At 34.6% G+C, this 23,026-nt stretch overlaps 1 protein-coding gene across 1 annotated transcript; it reads left to right on the plus strand.

Annotated features, from left to right (window-relative positions):
* Positions 1-152: 152 nt before the first annotated feature.
* LOC100313672 (neuropeptide receptor-like protein 1) lies at positions 153-16,092 on the plus strand. Its single transcript, NM_001168131.1, is given in 3 exon segments — positions 153-186; positions 7,663-7,781; positions 13,350-16,092. A coding segment is annotated over 1 exon segment (1,110 nt). The 5' UTR covers positions 153-186; positions 7,663-7,781; positions 13,350-13,356; the 3' UTR covers positions 14,467-16,092.
* The last annotated feature ends 6,934 nt before the right edge of the window (positions 16,093-23,026 follow it).

A 23,026-nucleotide genomic window follows, 5' to 3' on the forward strand; every position in this document is an offset into this window, starting at 1 on the left:
ATTTGATGTTGTTTTTGTTACTATACTTTACAGGCAGCACAGCTTAACTCTTCATATTCAGCCAAACCAATCACATCGGTTTGTCGTCGTTGCTATGGTTACCGGCTTTATATCTTCCGTACCTGTTTGCAGACGTTCATTTGTAGTGACTCAGACGGACAAGTGATACTCGGGCAATCTTTCAAAGTAAGTACTAATACGATGACGGTATTTTATCTTACACTGACGTCGTTTTAATATACGATTCTACAATTATGATCATTTTATAAAATAATTGATATTATAGGCGAATTATTTGAAAAATTTGTGCATGGTATCGTCCAAGTTTTGCAGAATTGTTGGTTATATTGCAATTGAACGCCGTGTATATCTGCTCCATGTTTTAGTTTTCTCATAATAGACATTTTTGTCCAAGTACACATTGGCAAAGCCAGCAATTCACAGGGTGGTATAAAGTCTCGTGTGATTAATGTAATGGCATTTTTTTGTATAAACTTAGTGCTTACATAATGCTGTGCGTGTTCATGTTATGATTTACTACTATAGAATTTAATAATTGCTATAATAACTTGACAACTGACGCCGTTTTTTATTCAATCATGGTTCACTATTGCACGTTATGTTTCGAGATTTGAAATGATTATGAAAAATCATTTTATTATTAGTTTATAGTCTAATTAGTCTAATTAGAACATCGAAATACAATTAGTTTATTTTTATTTGAAGTCAGTTGATAACGATTAGTATTTAATGAACATGTTTTCCTAATAAATTTAACTTTACGATGTCAATTGCAATTTTAATATCGGCTATCTTGTGAAATTTCCAAGAAAGTGCATTTTGCATGAATATAGAAAGATAAGTGTGTGTCTGAATTCCGCGATGTACGTTTAGTTGCAATTATTCAACTTGTTTTTGCGTGTGCATTATTGATCAAAAATGCGCGTTTCCAATACAGGGTGAATACAAGAACCGATAATATCAAGTTATTAAATACTGCTTATGGCATTGTAAGACTGTTAAAGTCATGGTATTTTCAATGAAAGTATTTTTATTACAAAATCGAAATTATGTGAAAAACATGCAGACCACTGAATGGAAGCATGATATCACTACTTTCGTAGGTGGGTTATATAATCAGCTGATAGTGACAAAACTATGACCACACTAAGCCAATTATTGGGAAATTGCTTATTGCGTTTGAAATACAATACTATACATACACCACCGATATGCAATTATTGCTTGTATGCGTTTCAAAGAACAGACTGGTAAATTGAGCGCCACGGGTGATCTCTTCCGTTTAGTTTCGAAAAATGATTTGTGTGTGTGTGTGTCACTCATTCATGTGACAACAGCACTGTAAAATATGGAGATTATTGCTTGATGCACGTGAAATGGGAATACAATCGCCACAAGTGTCAACAGTAATGTTTGACATTAACCACGGATTTGTCCTTGAGATGCATCTGAGAAAAGACACATGCATGATGACACTTGCAAATACACCGAACAACGTCAAGCACGTCTCTTAAGATCGAAGTGTATTGACCCGCAAGTGCATCTTAGACTTAAGTATAATGGTCCTTTTGCTAGATAGAGAACATTTGCCTACTTTATATTCCTAGCGTTATTGATAGTGTGTGACAGCATGATTTACAAGTGAATGTCAATGCCGTGACCCGATATAGCTTAGGAATTTAACGCCCTGTCAAAGTCGCGGAGAATGATTTGTTTCTTCCAATTTTTGAACAACGCCGTAGATCTTGAAAGTATATAGAATCATCAGAGGAAACGATATATATGCGAAACGTGTTTAGGTTCATATTTCTTTCGTGTTTTGTATTTAATACATTTACTTTCAGTTGAATATTTTAGTGAAACAGACAAATTGCAACAAGCCCAGCGCCAGTAGTATATTATTCCAATATTATTTTGTTTTAAACCTCTACATAAGTAAACCACGACTGTGTAAAAAAATGATAAATCTAATCAAGATAGCGTAATTATATCTTGTTCACAAATACGGTATATACTTCGTCAACGCCTGGTAACAACGTGTTTGAATCAAATATATATGAACAAAAATAACGAAGTCGGCTATATATAAGTCAGAATCATAACAGGCATAACGACAACATAATTGTGTCATAGATTAGTTCATTTAAGTGGCAAATCGTACAAAAGTACATGTGTGTCTTAAATTGAAACGTAGAAACATGCGATAGGCGTCGCCGTGTCTCGAACGCTCATTCGTATGAGAATGACAACGCAAAGAAATTGGTCTGCTACTTGGAGTTTATGTACAATTGGCACATGTGTCGCACATGGTATATTGTTTCAATTGTTCATCGATAAGCTACGTAAAATAATAAAACAATATATATATATATATTAATATGAAAATAAATAACATAATATATACATTATGAAATCACAAATAGGCGATTGCGCCCAGAAGTAATTTGTTGCACTGCTAAACAGTGATTGTAAACCTACAAGACCGTTCGCCGTATTTCCATTGATGTAGGCGTTGAAGTGGTGCACATTAATTATCATAAGGTTGTATTAAGGGTGCCGAATAATGTTCAATATTATTATTCCCACGTATATCACAGTGTGCTAAAATACACATTTGGCGATTAGTATATGTGTATCAGAAACATTATAATAGGAGGACATACACATCGCTAATCGTGTATTTCACTGTCAAGGTATAATTGGCTGTTTTTTCACTATATATCTAATTGGATTCGGAAGCCAATATTTATACTGGATGTCTTGACATTCAAACTGATGACAAATAATGAACTCACATATACGTGTAATTTCTACGCAAGAGTGAAATATTAGTGCACTCCTACGGAGTAGCTACCCACACTTAGAAATGATTTTCAGTATGTTTTTATATCAATCAAATTGAGTAAAATCCTTAAAATATCAATAAATACAAATCATAGTTTCATTCGATCAACACCAATCATTTTTTCCAAAATGTTTTAATTGTAAAATTATTAATTACAAATGGTGCATATATTTTCATTACGTCATTATTATGTCACGCCAGATATACGAGAATGATAAATTTATATTGCACTATATTAATGCCGAGTAATATGTTCAGTAATTAGAATGAACGCAATTCCGTTGAATTCGTTACAGTACAGCAACTTTATCTCTCAAAGCCGAAATCAGAAACACATTGGTTCGAATATTTTCACAGGCTACAATGCAACCACCCTAATGAGCATATTCGTCAGTACTTTCACCACAAATATGCCTTCAAGTCATAAAGTGCAAAACGTATTTAACCATAATGGATAAATCGGATAATATTATATAAGAACCAAAGTATAATAGTTATCATATAACTAGAACAGCTGAGGTTTGCAACTGCGGGTTTGACAGCAATTATTAGTAATATGAATTTACAATTTAGTCTCTATGTGAAAACGACTGCAACGGGGATAGCCTGAGCAGAAAAAAACAAGATATTGGATTTCATCCTCAGATGAAAACAACAATGTATTACAGCCATTGATGAGACCCACGCATCTCCTGGAATAGTTTTATCTCTTCTAGTGTCACAGACGACCAAGACGTAGATGCCAAATCTGTTCAATTAACTGTGGATTGTGCTGATTGACGTTCAATGTTATTACCATGGCGGCGTCCAATTATTTACGGATACGAGATAAACTGTGTGTCACGTTCATTGTAAAAGGAACGAATGTGGCCAATTTGAAAGTTAGTTTTAATTTCAGTGACACAGGGTCATAACGCTACAGTACAGGATTTGGTATCCAACTCAACAAGGAATTCTATCATTCAAAAATAATGACAACTTGGCACGCAAATAAATTAAATAACCGGTGACATTGCGACGTGTAATTTATGTCAATTATGCTATATTTTCTTTTGAAATCGTACAGGCAACACCAGACCAGGTAAACTAAATATTTAAATGCAACGGCAATGGTCGTGATATTGCGTCATATTTAGGAATACATATGCAAATGAAAACATACTACGTCATTTCCGTTGGAAATATAATATTGTTCTTGAGAACGTACTATGCACATCACATAGACGCGCGGATCATTATAGCAGTTGAGAAGGTGAATCGTGGAGAGACTGATACATACTGAGTCGTCAAATATGGGATAAAATATGTACTGTCAGTGGGAGAGTGTCAATACGAACGTTTCATGAATGGTAATTTGTTTTACTCTTGAATTATATTCGTAATGATATGATTATGATTATAATAATGATATATACATTGTGTTTGAATGATTTTTGTAAAGTCATTTTTTTATTTAGAATAATTGTGAATCGGTAGAATTGCATGCTTACTGAGGAAAGGTACATTGTCGTAGTCGTGCGTTCGAATATTATCTTGCATGTTTATATGTTCGTAATAATTATGAATTTATATTGGTATAGGTGTTGGACGGTTTATTTGTGATTGCTTCATAATATAATTTCCAACAGTCGGACGTTTACGGTTAGCAGCAAAATTATTATACTTTCATTGCTAGCGTGTTATTCCGAAATTGGAATATTCACATTATTTATATTATACGATGATCTTTAACGATGTGTGGTAGAGAATGCCGTTGCTATAACGTGTCCTCAACATTATTTTATATGACAGGTTAGTGATTTGTGTGTCGGTGTCACTGAACAGCGATAATCACTGGTTTATTCTAAAACGTTTCCATTCAACTTGTCATTGTCAAATACCAGCAAGTCAGCATTTTTCAGATGAAGAAATTGAAAAAGGTTTTCAAATCATATGACCCCACATCTATTGATGCGAATATTGGTTTTCCTAACTTGGCGGTTTCATTCAATGACACGTGTATTCCAGAGAAATGACTTACATGGACGCTATGGAACTATAAACACAAAACCTTGTGCCACTCTGTCGCGTGTTACGTGATCTATATCAAGCGGAGGCTTCAATGGAAACACCTCTAAATTTTTACCAGGTCTAACAACTGTTACATTTTCCGTTAAATCATTGTCATCGACCAATTATTTCCTTGACCGAATTCAGCACCTAGTCCATTGATGAAAGTATCGCAGAATATTATATGCCACCGAGTCATGGCAAACAAGTAAACGTTACTGAATGAAGGAGTTTGAAAAGTTTAACTAAGACACTACGTTGACCTTTCTATAATTAAAATACTTTATATATGCGTAACCGTGATAAGTGGGCCGTGTAGACCTAATTACTATACTATAGTGTAGTAAGTACAATGCGTATCGTAATACAAGTGAAATAGACATGTCGCAGTTTAATCAAGATCAATTTCATCAACGGACATGGCAAGGTTTGACAGCCCGGCAATGTCCCTAGTCTCACAGATTACGAGGAATGGTTTATTTTGTTTTCTTCACGAAAGTGATTGGGTTGAAAAGCTTACCCTACACTCGGCGTTAACAGTTAAGTCACTTCAACGTTTTACTAAGTATATGCTTACATCATTCGTTTTTTTAATATAATCATATACCATAGTACTCGAAAGCCAGCTACTAAATGATTATGTTGTGGTGTGACACATTTGTGATTGTGTAAAAGAACACCGACGTCATTAACACTTATTGTATTTTATAGTGATAGGTCGAATTGCGGTTATAGTAATTGGCCAGGTTTAGACAAGTTTTCGATGTTTGACCACATTTCTGGCGAATCTCAAGATTGTGATTGTGGCATTGGTCATAGTTCCGGATGAATACCCTGTGATCACATGTGTTTGTCGCAATAATTCCCACAACAATAAATGATCGTTTGATCTAGTGTAATACTATGTATCTACGACCTAGCACGTGGTATGATATCACTCACAGAAATTATATGCCGAAAAATACGACAACAGCAAATGTGTTGAGTGTCAATTCAGTTCGCTGCTGTAGGTAAACACACATACGAATTGAGTGTCAGTGGCGTTGTAAAAAGAACAATGACATTTGCCTGGTTTCTCACACCTCAGCGAGATCTTATGAGACACGCAATGGCCAACATTTTGGTCTTTATGCGAGTTATTGGTATATTTTACTGTATACAAATGGAGAGTCTCCATCGCATTGTGTTATTGAACGCATACAATTAGGGAAATATATTAGTGAATCACAGTGACTGTCTTGTACAGTAGGTATGTTTTTTTCGGTACAGCATGCTGGCACTGTCTTGTAAACACTGACTCATTATACTGTGGTTTGTCACTTTCCTGTGTTAATTGCTAATGACATTGTTTTCAGACACTGTCTCTTTATGGTACTGTTTTTTAAATTTAGATGCCATGTATTATGGAGCTGTCTAATTCACCCTGTGCCATGGCACTGTCCTATGGTACTGTTCACATGCACTGCCGTTATGGTATTGCTCACATGCACTGCCTTTATGGTACTGTTTATGGCGCAGTCTAACAGGTTCTGCCTTAAGGCTAGGTGCTTGCAATCGTAGTTACGGTAATGTAGTCAGGAACATTGTCATGCACTTCATGTAAATATCATTTTTAAAGTAGTATCACGATATTTCAATGCATTAAGGTAATATAAAAGATTATATTTGATTGCATACCCCATATCCCCATATGTACGCTTGGCTTTAAATATTCGCAGGAGAATTTGAACTTAGCTTGGCGTAGAAAGTGACATGTAAATCAAGCCATTAGCACACTGATTATACTTTCCTTGATGACGTGCCGATCAGAAATTTTTACCGCATTAATGGATAAATCAGATTATACGCGGGATTTGAGGACTAAAGTCATGGAGGGGTTAACTCACAATAACAAGTTGCTATGGAGACATCAACGGCGGCAAAATGCGAAACGTTTTTCTTGCAAACATGCTATTCGGATGGGGGACAGTTAGTGGTTTGTGAATTCCAGCACATCCGGTATTGCCAACCATTCCATTATGATTGAGATGTATGATCCTATGAGGGGGGAAAGTGCATAAGGTCTATTTACTATCTTGCTAACGCAGTATTTATGTATTTCAAGTTGATTACACCTATTAATATACTAACCTCATGTATTGGTAACGCAAACACCTTTGAACCGAACTTATTTATGTAGTGTAAGACGTGTTTTAACGAGGCACATCGTTCAACTTGGAGAAATGAGGCTTGTATTGTGAAACTCGATCGTTATGGATGATCGAGTACATTAGCTAGGGATATGGATCATCGCACACCATACAGCCAATATATTTGTATTTTCGCTGCAATTCATCTTCCTCTGGTATTTATTTGATGTCGAATTATTGATAGATAATACGTTTTATATTCCGTCGTCTGTTGTTTAGCAACAGAGAGTGAATGACACAGAACAAGTTTTCATGTTCGGATATGTGATTTAGGTCAAATAATGATGAAATGTATAACGTCGTATGGTAATGCAAATCAATTGGTTGTCATGTGCGATGTAAAAGCAATTAAACGCTCTAAAATGCCATTAACAAGTACAATAAGTTCATGGTTGCATAGTTTTGGTCTTTTAGAAGATGAAAAGGACATCAACTTGACAACAATCTTGATCAAAACAACATGTCGATAATAATTGAACTGAAAATAATGTCAGATATCATTTCAGTCGTGGCTAATTACAGAACATCTGTAATTAACGTGTCATTTCACTTCTTCAGTTTCAGTTAATGGGTGTGTAGTTCCGGAATGTTAGCGACATATTTGAACAATTGTGAGCCAGCACTGGGGAAACCACATCGTTGCTAAGAACATAATATAATTTATTATCAGACGCAAGGTAAGTTCAGTTATGGAAGTATGTTTTATATGTGTTCGCTTGAGTACAAGGAGATATCAGATTGTTCATTTCACCCATTTCACACTTATGTAATTTAAGTAGTAACATTTCGTCACTTATCGGACTGGAAGCAGCCTGTGAATAATACCCCACTTAACAAATCAATATCCTGAAGATTTTGTTTAACATGACAAAATTGAAGCGCTTACGCCGGAGGATTCCTTACGTAGACATAATTAAAAATTATTCTGGGGATTATATTGAACACTTATTCGAGTACATTGTAAGTGCTTAATTTTAGGAATTGTTGTACACGTTTCATTTCGCATAATGAACTTCTTCAAAAGCATAATATTCTAAAAATAACTATAATATGAATATACTCAACGAATAAAATTAACATACTTCACCTAAACGTAGATATGTGCCAGAAGGCGAAGATACTATGATTTAATGCATGTAGATGTGTTAAAGACGACATTGTCTACATATACCTGACGGGGATTCAATAACGCGACATGCTTTGAAAAAAAGATTACTAGCAGTTTCCTTTCTGATAAATATGAATATATATATTGTTTATGTGACCTCTGTACTGACTTTACTGTCAGGGGAACACTGCAAGTAGGCATCACAAGTATGGTTTATGTGTAGTGAGTGAGGTTTAGTATTTGAAATAAAAATGAAACCAGTTTGTTTTTCATATATGCTGTTCAAATATGAATTCACCATTCACGCGTAACAGATAACGCAGTACAACAGCATGAACGAGATATAGAACATGCTACGTTGCGACGTACAATTCAAATAAGCGTTGCACTGAAAACGAATACAAAGCGCCGCGGAACTCGTAATTGGGGACATGTAGGCATGATTGTATCGCGTGCACCGTTATTGCTAAAGGGCGTCTTGTGAATTCCATAATAAGACTCGCTTTCACAGCATATTAATTTCCTGCTAGTATCCAACGTCCTCTCATACTATGTGAAAGATTATATGTGTATACGTTTGGCACTTTATTATACCCTGATTGATTGCGATATAAATAGCATGCGTAAGGCTTAGGTACATTGTTACAGACTGATTGGACAGAAATTACAAACAAAATATTTCAATGCAATACAACAAATTTCCTCCCAACGACCTAACACGCCCGTTACACTGATGGTGGTATGATGACTGAAGTATAAAATAATTTAATGGGTTCAACGCCAACGATTTTTCTTTTTCTGTGTTAATTTGTCTTATGTGCGCTATCGTCGTTTCAAAACCATTATTGTCTAATGATTTTGCAATTTGAATTTCTATCTCCCATAACAAGTGGATGAGATATTGACTGCACGATGTTATTAAATTGCAAATAGAGAACATCTAGTGAACCGAAACCTTACGTTATTTAAATCCTAAATATGGTAATATAACTGATAGTTTCAAATAATTGAACACAGAGGGACAATATGTATATGGCTGTGTTTTATTCATGTGCAGAATTTCAATTGTAATCGACAACCCTGTGTAATATACAACAGGTAATTTTATATTTGATTCCAGAAACAATATTTTGTTTGAATATACTCTCACATTTGTTGAAACACTTATGTCACTGGTGCTACGTGTGGTGCGTGACGTAATCATTCTTTTCGAAACACCTGACATCACCTCTTGGTTGTATACCTTGACTTCTGTGTTATTTTGTCACTGGCTGCACCATGTCTTGTTAATGTACGTAAGCTGAAGTAATATCGTAACCACGAACTTGAATTTTACCTATGCCATGTGTAGAATTATCATATAGCTTTTATATCTCACTTTTCAATATTTATATAAAAGGGTATATATCTTGTGTATAAGCTTGTATACATATACAACCCAGTGGAGTGACATGCATACGCTGATTGTACGTTTGCACTTTATTGTTGATAATATCACACGCGACCCATTCATTTAATGGCGTCATATGATGCTAATACTTTATCACAATCGAATCTACGGAAATCTGCTTATTGCAGGCAATTGTTGCAATGGGTTTATAACACATATTGCTATTTATGCAACATATAGGCTTTATCAAAATGAAGCTTCATCACAGAGGTATATGAATAATGCAAGTCTAAGAAATGTTAGTAGCACAAGTCAAAACATGTATCGATGTCTCCTAACTTAATTGTTATTGTAATCTCAAAGATAACCCCTTGCAAAGTAACTGTGGTAATATGAAAACTGTCGTATTCTATAGTACTGATTGGTATTATAACCTTATCGTTATAGGTCGAGTCATGCACGATGTGTCTTGAGTAAAAACCAACCATTCACTAGAAAATTTGTATTCATTTCTATTGCATCATTTGTCACTTTTCACGCTGATTTCTTTGTGGAATGATTTAGATTTCCTCATGCAGTGAACACGTGACTTAGTACAAACGTCCTATTCCTCATTATTTATACTCCATGGGGATAAATAATAATCTCTGAAAGACGAATAAATACTCTCATTGTCATACGTATCACGGCGGTAGGTTGTTATCGTTTGCCCATTGATAAGCCTTCATTCACAATTAGAATGCGTCTTGTAACCATGGGCACCAGTGTGTATTCATTGAGTTCCCACATTATTCACAACCGAGCAGCAGATTGCCTGAAGTGGAGAGTAAAAGTGTAGCTCGTTTAAATGTGTTTTACGTGTGTTTTATGTAATAACTAAACAAAGCAGTATTTAATTACATACGATATCTTCGCCATATTTATATGGTATATAGTTTTGCATTTTCAACGAGAAAGATTACACTTTAGCACATGCTCCGTTGAGTTTCATTCCATGTCACTTTGATAATACATGTGTATAAATATTGATTAAGACACAACATCTCACTGAAGGCATTATCGCATCAAAATCACGTGTTCGCCACCTTGTTCGTGGTCGTTTTTTATCAGAAAAATATTTCTCTTATTCATTAATTACCTTGTTTAAAGCGCCACCGTTGTGGATGGTAAAAAGAAAACGCGTTTGCGTGTGAGCTATCAACAATGAGTGTGCACCCACTAAACTATACAAGAATGTACATATACATTTAACACTGTGCTGGAGTCAGGTCATGATAAATTAAACATAGGATTACAAATAAATCTCCATATTTTTGTGAACATTTTATACTATGCACAAAACAATAGTTTCTAGTATTGTAAAATCATTTTGCACCTAATAATTACTGTATCCAAATATGGAACTAAACAATATATCGTCATGTTTATTGCAATAACCAACTAATACAACTTAATTTAAATATAATACGTTTATAAAACGATAAAGGTGACATACATTCAGTCTCTGCTTTTCATGGCAAAATTCGCATAACTAGGTAATTTGTTTAAATTTAAATTTAAAACATTATTTGTAAGCCGGTTTAATGCAAAACTACACGGTGATAGCAGGGAAAATACAAACCCAAAATAATATTCGTCTTCAATATTAAATTGAATGTGTTCAACACAGTATTCACACAATCTTTGATAAAGGTGAACATGTCTTTCACATGAACATGTATTTCCTTTTCATTACGCATATTATGAGAAAAACAACGTAACATCAATAACGCAATTTTGAAATATGAATGCAAGAGAAATATTTGTCCTAATCAAGTGACGATTTATATTTGTGATAGCAACAGAATTTGGGGAAGATTCAGTTTTGTCGCGCCAGACTTGAATGCTTTTTGCGCAAATCTTCAATTCGCTGTAAGAACTGTGATCTCCGCACCGCCGAATCCAAAGCAAAATGGCAAAATGTTTACATTGTATGCCCAATTTCCGACGTGATAACACGTTTACGGCAACCGAGAAGCCTCGGGAACACTGTCACACTTTTTTAAAAGTGTCACGTTTATGTATTTTATTTCGTGATTTACGCGAACATCTGATACATCACTTGAGCTAGTACTTACACCGAGTAGAAATTTACGAAATGGATTCTCAACTTGTTCAATTTGAGAAGCGTTATCATATCCCGAGATAAGATAATGTATTCAAATAATTAAAATCATTCCTATTTAGTCATACCACCTAGTTTTCGAATTTGTTTGATTGGTTTAAGTTTTGCACCAAGATCCTTGTGTTGAGGGAGCATCCTAATATCATGATCATGGTAAAACTATTTTCACTTTCTCGTTGTCAAACGCCTTTGCGAAATCAACAAATCTACAATAAAATTTATATTTTTTTTCTTTGTATCTTCGCCGAAAACTTGTTTTTTGGCAAGTACCTGACAGCCTTCTCAATTTAAAATTTGCATTTAAATCATGAGGCATATTGTCAATACACTGTTCATATCTTTCTTCTTGTAGTTGCAAATTCTCCATTAGAGCTATGTTAAGTTCATTTGCAGGTGAGATTGGTTTGTTCATGCCATAAAGTAGTTGAACCTTCGGTCAGATTTAATGTCATTGCTTTTCAACATGTATGTTTGAGTTTGAATGACCGTTTCCTATTTCTACATATGCTTTGAAATTATTTTATGTCACTCTATAAGTGGTCAAGTCACTATTGCTATTTGATCGTCTGAATTTTTAAAGGAATTTATATTTTAGTTAAGCTATGCTGCACGCCTCATCGCACCTCGCTCGTTGGGGTTGGTTCCGGACACGAAACCGATTAGTTGGCTTAATCTCAGCTGTAGCGTGGTCAAATATTTCACCCATAGTACATGTGTGATTTGGACGTGATTATTCAGTGTGATATATTCAGATATATATACAATTTGGATTGGGATTTGAATGTACTATAGGCACACTAATTGTTTTCCTACAATTAAGATAGGTCTCACTTGAATTTGGTTATGTTGACTAGATCTAGTCTAGTATATGTGAAATGAGAATGTGTTAATACTTATTCATTCCATTTTTAGCGGTATTGTTATTAGTCAGTCATTGTTAACATATTGCTGTTGTTTGATGCTTCAGTGTGGCTGTACACATATTCTGACGTAAAGCATGACAGTCATGACAGCACGATTGTGTCCTCGAACAAAGACCCCGTAAAATTCGCTGATCTCAATTTAGCTCTTTATTGCTTTATAGTTTACTTTACAAGTGTTTCTGTAGTCAGACAATACAGAAACCATTCATAAGCCAATAACGTGATAAGACTTGACTTGTCACTACCTATTGTATTTCTAAGTAATTTAAAAACTATCAAACTACATTGTTATTTTGTTTTTTATTTCTGACTGAGTCCGGACTGCTACTATAGCTTGGTAACTGACTACCAGTGACTCCAAGTGACTACTATACAATGGCTATCGTTTAAATGGTTTAAATGTATGTGACCCAGTGCGTATGTGTAGTCTTCCACAGGAACGTTCTAGCAATGATATCTGCGCAATGATTGTTGACTTGGCATTGTTGATTTAATTAGCACTGGTTGACCGTTAACAACCTTGTAATCCTATTGGTTGTTGTTTCTTATAGTTGTCATTTCATCAGAAATGCATGTACGTTTAACATGCTGAGTGTATGCCAGATCAATCAATTAGTTAATTAAATTGTACAATTCACCTTTTATTTTCTTGTTTTACAGGTACAATATGGAAGTGAACGAATCAATTTTCGATTTTGAATACAGTTTTGATTATTATGCATTTCTGGAAGAAGTTTACGCATTCGATACACCTCCCGAGGTGACAGTGTCGCTTGGTGTCCTGTTTATGTTTTTAATCATCGCTGGAAATCTATGGGTCATCATAGCAGTGTTTCGGCAGCCTAAGCTTAGAAACACGGCAACAAACATTTTCATTGTATCATTGTCAGTGTCTGATCTACTGATTGCAGTCGTAGTTGTGCCATTTCACATCGGTGCATTCGCCTACGGCATGGAAACATCCAATAAAGCTGTGTGCAACATAACAGCTTACTTACACTGGGCGGCGCAATGTGGTACAACCTTCTCTCTGCTTTGTATTGGAGTTGATCGTTATAGAGCCATTGTTCAGCCATTGAGGCCGAAATTGACTCTCCAGCACGCAGCTATCGGATGCATACTAGTATGGGTATGTGCATTGGGTTATTCATGCGGCAAGTTTGCAACAGTCGGAATTGTATCTGAAAACAACACTATTTACATAGAGAAAGGGAACGAGACAATCATCGCTCACAGCATGTACCATTTCTGCTATGTCACAGACTTTGAAATCGACAAAATATTGCGCATTTGCGATTTCCTTGTTATGTATGTGATTCCCTTGGCTATAATAACCACACTATACTCTATTATGGTGTACACTTTGTGGTTCAGCAAAGCCCCGACGAATTCCGGCAACCGTAACAAGAGAAAAGCCGTGAAAATGCTAAGTTTTGTTGTGTTGCAGTTTGCTATCACGTGGCTTCCCTCCAACGTATTGCAGTTGTATTACGCATGGACCGTGGACTTTCCAATGGAGCCTTTCTTATGGTCGATAGCACCCTCCAATTTGTGCGTGTTTATCATACTCTGTAACAGCTGGATTAATCCTATACTTTACGCATATTTTAATGAGAGCTTCAGAAAAGAATTTAGAAAACTGTTTCCATGCTTCTATAAATGCAAAAGGTCAAAAGTATCTGCCGAAGATTCGTCAATGACGGGATACTATGCGACTAATACAGCGAGGGCAGGCGGGAGAACACGAGTGTCGATGATAAACAGTACAGTTGCGTAACTTATATCCTCTACAATGTGTATGTTGCTCTAATATAAAGAGTCTTGGTGACCAATGGTGCTTTATTCACAGTGGATAACTACGTATATACTACAACAAACCAATTTTAAGTTTTTTAACACTGAATTTCATTGTACTGTTAATATCAGCAGTATATTCACTTTACTCCACTATTCATATTTGCTAGGTTTCGTTTATTTTAATATATTTAACCTGTAAAACCCCATTTGGGGTCATTTTTGTCAATAATACTTTAGTCTTATTCACTGAATGCCTAAAAATGCACATAGAGATAACAACTATACCATATTTGCTAGATCCATCATAGTAATCTGTTCAAATGTGGGAATTAGTTTTCAGAATTAGACATCCCACGGGTTAATTTTTGATATGGACGTATCTTGGCTTTTTTAGTGTTTTATTTGCTTTAAAATGTTGTTTGTTACAGCTGCTCATTACTACGAATGGTATAAAATGTCAGATATGTACGCCCATAAGTACATTGACATTGAACTTACATTATTCTATTACTGATTAGGAATGCGCATATTGATATGACACGATGTAAATAAAGTCAGTTGGTGATTTTAATTTAAAAATTGGTATTTAAAAACCATGGTAGTGAATACAAACCTTGTAACATTTACTGGTAATATATTCCTAAATTATTTTAATTAACCTGTGTTGTATTTAGTTCAGATATGTGAGACGTGTATGTTATTACCCTGTAGATACATCGTATAGGAAATACCGTACTACGTGAAGTGAAGGTAATACGTGTTGATTTTTGACATTCAACTTCACAGAATTACAATTTGTCTTGACGGACCAAACTTGTACATAATTACACAATGTTATAACGATAATAGTACTTACTGTGTTATATATAGTCGGCGAGTCGTATAAAATATGTCTGACATATTATAATGTAAAAGGTTGCACATCGTGCATGAGGGTACACTCCGCTGATATAAATACATATATTACAAATATATGACGAACTATTTAATGAAATATTTTCTTATTAATGTTTTTGGGGTAAAATGTAATTTTATCAATATGTGAACGTATCATAAGTCAGGCGGTGTTTCAAATGGTTGGCACACGGATAATAGTGTATAATGCATATTCAAGTAAATGCAATTTTTCGTCAATTATACGTATATTAAAATCATACACTATAATGTCTTAATAGCCCTGGGCAGTTTTCGCAATTATGCTTTTTCTTCTGCGATTTTTCATTTCAAATGGGATACTGTTATCATATCTTCGAAGAAGTACCGGTCGTTATTAATAATGGATTTAAGATAGCATACAGGGAAAAGGTTTCTCAACCTTTTCAATGAAAATGTCAAGTAAATGCACGTACTTGTTATTTTGTCGGCTATTGCTATGTATAGTAGATAACATTGATGGTCTTTCAAAGTTGTACGCAGATGTCTTTTTTTCCTTATTGGCTAATGGCAGACGTATACTTATGTTTCGTATAGTTATTCACCACAGAAGGAGCACAGTGCAGAGCATTTACAGTTTGTATTACATTTCAAAGACTTGTATGAATAGTAACATGTGAGGTTATATTATAGAATTACGATTAAATGTCAATGCTGTCCTTGAAAACGGAAATATTTGTATTGTGTTACACTCTTGTTTGCCACTAATTACATGTTTTACAAATAAAATTAAATATACGTACTGATTGAGAGATACATTATACCCAATAATAATTGCACTGTAATTGTTTTAATCTATACATTATTTATTGGCAACGTGTTAATAAACTCGCTATGTGCTCACTATGGCATAGATTATTTGAATGTAGAAAAAAATACTTGACACGAAATACATTTGTATAGAAAAGTAAACGAGAATGTTATATATAGGCTATAGAGAGTATGTTTTTTCGGATAATATTTTCGTCCAAATACGTTAATATTTCTCAAAATCTTGCAACAAAAAACGAAATTGCTGTTCATAAAACGAAATTCACACTGAAGAAATAATAATATAATTATGTTTATAATCGTAAAACATTTACATTACATAACTATAAAAATAATAATGCTTTGCAAGCTAATGTAGAAATATAATGACTTTCAAAAAGTGCATTGTTTCTCAAGAAACTCCTTGGCTATCTATACTGAGTGAGAAATTAGATAATGACGGGTCCTACAAGCTGGTCCTACATGTAGAGCAGATATGTATTTACTCGTTTCATCTGATGACCCTTCATGCAAAACATAGGGATCCATATATCTTTCTCGTACTGGTTTGACTAGTAAGCTATGCTGGGTACTAAATTATTTTGTTCTCGTGGATTATTCCCAATAATCTCAAATAAAACAGTTGTGTTTATTATTAATCTATGACAGCTTATATCATTATATCCATATATGTACAATTATATTATACCATAGAACATTACCAACCCGTTCACTCTCACGACAAACAGATTCAGCACACATGCAAAATTTGGCAGATGAACTGAATTCCATTATTGTATCCAATGAAAGTATTTGAAAAAATCCTATCGTTATATTGTGATCTTAAATACATGGACCGCAAATCAAAACAGGCACACATATAATACCAATAACAGGTTGAAACGTTGAAACATGAAATACTTGATCAAAAAACTTTATATTCCTTTATATTATATTACTTTATATTAGCTAGATATAAGTATTTTTCGTCCCTTTTTGACCTTTCGTAAACCCTTTCTGCAATGTGAGGTTCATTTTGGAGGGTTTGGAAGTCGAATGATCGCCATATAATCAAATAAAACTGGCTTAGAGTTAATGTGAAATCGACAGCAATTATCATAATCACCCAATAACAAGGACGAAATGGTGCACGAAACTCATTTCTTTGAAATAAAAACAGTTGCTAACGGACCACTCTTAAGTGGTACAGTTTAGCCAGGGTTACACACTCTATTGATGAGATCAGTAGAATTATTACTTTACGAGTTCAAAAGGCAACGCATTTCGTAGTCTTTTCTGTCGAGGGGTCCAAATATATAAAGACACGAACACATTACACACACTAGTGTGGATTATGGCTACCAAGCACACTTTTATACACTTATGGATGACTTACAATGAGTGTTACGAGAGATTGTTACGTAGACCAGTTTACACACAGATGCAAAGGACACGGTCAAATAAATTATACAATTTCTAAAAATTCTAAAAATATAATATTCATATTTTAGTATTGTAGGCTGTTGGCTTTATATAAGAAGTTCAGAAAAACAGAAGAATGTTCATGCCACCTTAGTCAATTGGAAATAATATTGTCCTTCAATTTTAAACCAGCGAATTTATACTTGAAAAGTGAAATCAATTTTATATATAGATGATGGGTATTTGTAATAGTAATCTCAAATCTTTGTATAAGGGACATTTGCAACAAAAAACTATATTCGTCTTCCACTTTCGGTAAAACACAAAAAGTGCAGAGTCTTCTTCCCTTATCCATCTCAATGCACCATCTGTGACTAGAAAAACTAAGAAAATCGTGATCAATAACGGAAAGATATTATGACAGATATAAAACCATAAAATATTATAGAGAGATATGTGTCAAGCATAGAAAAGAATTGCAGATTTAGTGACCATTATTGCGCAATCGATCTTTGTTTTAAAGCCAGAACCAAATGTACATACTCTGTCGGCTCCTTGCTTATCCCAGGCCATATCGAGACCCATCACTTGTAACCCATTTCAGGATGTTTAACCATTATCTAACAACGAGGGTACATCAACGGAAATAAGCCAAGTTCAACGAGTACAACGCTGTTATAACCAAAAACGCTTTAGAAAAGTTGGATTCCACGAAGCTAGCCGTAACTGGCCTGAATGAAATACGTAAAATCAACCAAATATTAAACAATCAAAATAATAACTGTGCAGGCTAACAACGTAAAGTAATAAATATAGATGAAAATAATTATATTATATTATATTACAAAGAGATCTCACAAAATAATAAAAATCATTATAATAAACCCCCACTCCGAATTGGGATTATCCAGTTGTGTAAGTTTGTGTGTATGTGTGTGTGTGTGGGTGTGTGTGTGTGTGTGTGTGTGTGTGTGTGTGTGTGTGTGTGCATGCGTGTGAGTCTAGTAACCGTCGTGATTCACTGCCTCAGATGTAGTGTTGGTGACACAGTTAGCAAGGTCGTCTATATACGTATACATTCACTTGGTGGTAGCCCATCGATGTTTTCAAAATCACATACAAAAACACAGGCATAGGTAGTTTAGATTAGATAGTTTTTATACGGCCTTCATACAGAGTTGCAGTTTAATCTGATTGTGTGTTGCATACCCATGCTCGTAAGTACTATCCGATCAGTGGCCTCCACTAATTTTTATTTACGTGTCCGTTTAATCAGGTCACTTGCTGTATGCACCTGCACGTAGGTACCATCCAATCATTGATCCCACCAATTCATATATGTGTTTATTAAATAAGGTCGCGCACGCCGCCTTCCAAAATCGACACATTCCGTAGGTTTAATGTGAATACCCAAATGGGTGTTTCTCTATGCATCCTTTATATTATTATACATCTGTCACTGTAACACCATAAATTTTCAACCTATCCTATTAGGAAACGGGAATTCCAAATATGGAATGATTACGCGCGTAAGCGTCCTCTAAGAATAAAAACAAACATGGCTGCCAACATGGTTTAACCGGGCTCCAGGCAAAGAAGTTCGCTGATTCTGTTCAATTTTTTTTTTTTTGCATTCCCATGATGTATCCTTGGCAGAAAAAGATGTATAATAATAAGCTTATTACGAAAATGTCTCAGACAGTACACCGTGCTGCGCGTCGGTCGATACTCCAGCTGTACCTTCTTCGTGCAGACTTTGAGGTTATCCTCCCAATAACCTCATATTATTACATTGTTCGAGTGTTTTTAACTAAATACAATAGGTGCAACAATGACAATGTTTAACCAACTTTCATATTACACGATACCACACGATAATTTACATGTACCAAACATGTACCAAACCAGTAAATGAAACTTGGCGTTTTGACCATATTGGAAAATACCTCATTATAAGTTGTGTTCATTTCATAAAGTCTCAGCGTGTAAATCGGGTACACAACTTGAAAATCAACACATGTCCACTAGTGACGTAACCAATAAAGAGCAGCATTTATTTGCATGTGACACTAGATTAAATTGCATAAACGCATGCGGTTAATATTTGTATTCGTGGTAGATATCTCGATGCCCACAATTATAACCTGCAGTTATTAAAATGAAAAAAAAATCATAATTTATATAGAAACAATTTAGTTGCATATACATGTATGAATGATAATAATAACTTTATTCGTATTTAGGCCTCTGGCCCATGTACGCAATAATAATAAATTATTACATTTCTGTCATAGGTTTGAAAATAGAATATAAAAGACTCAAATTACAATTTCTTTAATTTTAAATAAATGAAAACAAAATAAACGCAACACTTTCAATACCAGTCGGGTTGTCTGGTGCCATTATCTTGTGAAAATCCTGCAAGGTGTATGCTGCATGGTCCTGGAGAGATTGGGGAGTAATGTCTGCCTGGATGTGTTGAGTTTTGGGCATTTTAGAAGAAAATGGAACTCGTCTTCAATTTCAGAAAAACATAGATCGCAAATTCTATACTCTCTGGCGATTCATCTGTGTCTACCGACTTCTATAGCCAGGGGGGTGATCTGAACACTTTAAACGGGCGTATGCTTCACGAAGTTTTGTGTTGACTGAAAGCTTTAAGTACATTTCTCTGCCAAAGTTAAATTTAAATTGTCGATAATGATCCGTTTTTTCCGTCGTACATATATCCGAGTACCAAATTATTTTACCTTGTGCACGGCTTTTGAACTCAAGTAGAACATTTTCACTGTTTTCAACAATCATTATATCAGTAGCCCATGTGCGTTTGCCTTGATTGTGCATATTTAAAAGCATTTTATAAGCTTTATTTGGCAGACGCTCATTCCCTAACCTGGTAACCCTCAGCAAGTATTTAATGCAGCGTGTTGAATAATAGCAAAATAATGGAAGTCGTCGCAGTCTCAAAAAAACAAACTTGAAGATGTGTTTCTTGCTAATCCTAAATATATTTTACAATATTCTGTGTGAATACTTTCTAGGTGAGGATATGTCTTGAAACCCTCTAATCCTAACCCAAGATTTAAAATCGTTATTTATACAAAATATTGTACATTTTCCCATTTATACCGTCTAAACTCAGCCTATACATAAGGCAATTTCTTTTAACGGAGTCAAAGGCTTTTTGAAAGTAGACATATAAGCAATACAACCTCCAACCTCTTCGTGACAGGTATCTTTGAATAATTGCTGATATAGTGAACACATGATCAATAGTGCTGTACCCCCCCTGAAACCCGCCTGTACCTCGGGATTTTTGTTATATTCATTTGCCCAAGCTTTTAGACGTTGATTTAGAATACCAGTGAATATTTTGCTAAATACATTCAGGAGGATGGTTGCTCTGTAATTGTTTAGGTCGCGACTGTTTTCTTTTTGGAAAATTGCTTTGCTTCGTTTTTGGTTGTGTATTTAATTTATTGTAGTAGAATGGAGCATATCCTCCCCGACCGAATTCAAAATTTGAGTAAAAACTGTACAATGCTATTAATGTTATCGATGCCAATTTGTTGGTTGGTGAGATTTCTTATGTCATCAGCTCTATCCCAAATGGTCAGATTCTACCCGAACGGGGATTACCAAATTGTTCACCATTTCAAATAAATCTAGCGAGACAATGACATAATCAACCACACTTCTACCGTCGTTTGCAACACATGTAAAATCACCAACAAAAGGCACATCTTTTCTGCCATTAATAGTGACTAGAGATAACACTTTACAAATTGATAATAGTGACAAGCCAAAATTGTTAAGTTTAGTGTCACGAGAAACACGTGGTATATAAAAATTTCCTTCAGTATATGCTATATAGAGGCCCATATTCTAACGTGGCTAACATACATGTGACTAGTAAGTGTAAAGCTAAAAGCTTATAATCGCCCAGTACGATATGTGCTCAGTGACCTTAATTTGTAGCGCACGACAAAACGGCCATGAACGACACGACACACGTAATCTACAAAATGGAAATAACAACATACCCAAAGAACATCCAAATCCATAGTCACCAAAGACAAATTACCAGGCAGCAGGCCTTCCTGCGTCCAAAAACGCAAAATAAGCGACATAAAGTACATCAAATTAATAAAAAATATGTTAAAAATTCCAAAGAACTCAAGTTCATGATCGCTTCTAACTTTTTTGTGGAATTTTACGCAATGTATACCACTATGCTACAAGTTGTGTATTATAAATATTATCCATCAATCAGTTTTGTAATAGTAGCTTGTTACAATTCTACCTATCTTCAATTGGTAAAATCAAAACTGATTCAAACATTGTGCATTCTCAGTATGAATTTGTGGTTGAGAGCATATTGACACCGACTTTAAATGATTTAATATAGTACTGAGTTTCCGTGCTGGCTAATTCATGTGCTTGATTTGTGCAGAAAATAGTTAAAAACAACAGTTACAATAAAGCCAAATTATGTCAATGACACATTCAGATATATTGATGAGGTAATTTCCACCGACTGTAAAGTCAGTGAATATACTCCAATGTTATTTCGCCATTATCAATTTGCCACAACAATAACTCACTCTTTTATACATATGTGTATAATTTCCCGGCTTATTCGTTTTTATTTTTCCACACCATTAACTAAAGGTTTTCTTTAGAAGACTGTTTGCCATATTAAATATGATACTTGTGATTAAATATGATTCAATCATGAAATCAATGTCACTTGGTTGATGTAGACATCTGATTACTAACAGAAACAATTTGATTACTCGCAATGATATATGGCTGTTGCCATATGTGGAGAAGGATGTGCTCTTTTCGAAACACCTTACGTCAAATTTGTTTGTATACTTTGTGGTCCAAGTTTCATTCTTCAGTGATTTGATCATGCAACGTATCTTGGTTGTATTTGTAGTGTTTTTAAACACTGTATTTTACTCATACAACTCTTGTTTGTCGATCTTCATTTTGGGATTTTATTTCCCTTTTCATATATTATTGTAAATGTATGAATGAATGTAAATAAATAAATGGTTGTAAAAGCGTCATTTTCTATTTCAACTTTCTCTACATGTTGTAATTCCTTCAGTGCAATGTTCTGTAATGATTTATTGTAAAATGTTTTAGCATTAGCATAATTTTTACTTATATGTAGAATATGTTTATTGGCGTTATGTAATGCTTTGTTTATTTGAATATATGATATAATTACTAATGTGGCCATTAAATTACCAAATTTTGGTATGATAAATGTACTATATAAAAAAAACGATGAGGTCGGAAATGCACAGCAGCGAGCAACTATTACTATTGTTATGAACAAATTATGTTCAGTCAAAATACATGTTGAATTATGACATAAAAGTTCAAAATGACAAGAATCCTCGAATCAACCTTCACGACTATGC

Source organism: Saccoglossus kowalevskii, chromosome 14 (assembly GCF_978046115.1).
Source record: "Saccoglossus kowalevskii chromosome 14, keSacKowa6.1, whole genome shotgun sequence".
In the NCBI taxonomy this organism is placed as follows: Eukaryota; Metazoa; Hemichordata; class Enteropneusta; family Harrimaniidae; genus Saccoglossus; species Saccoglossus kowalevskii.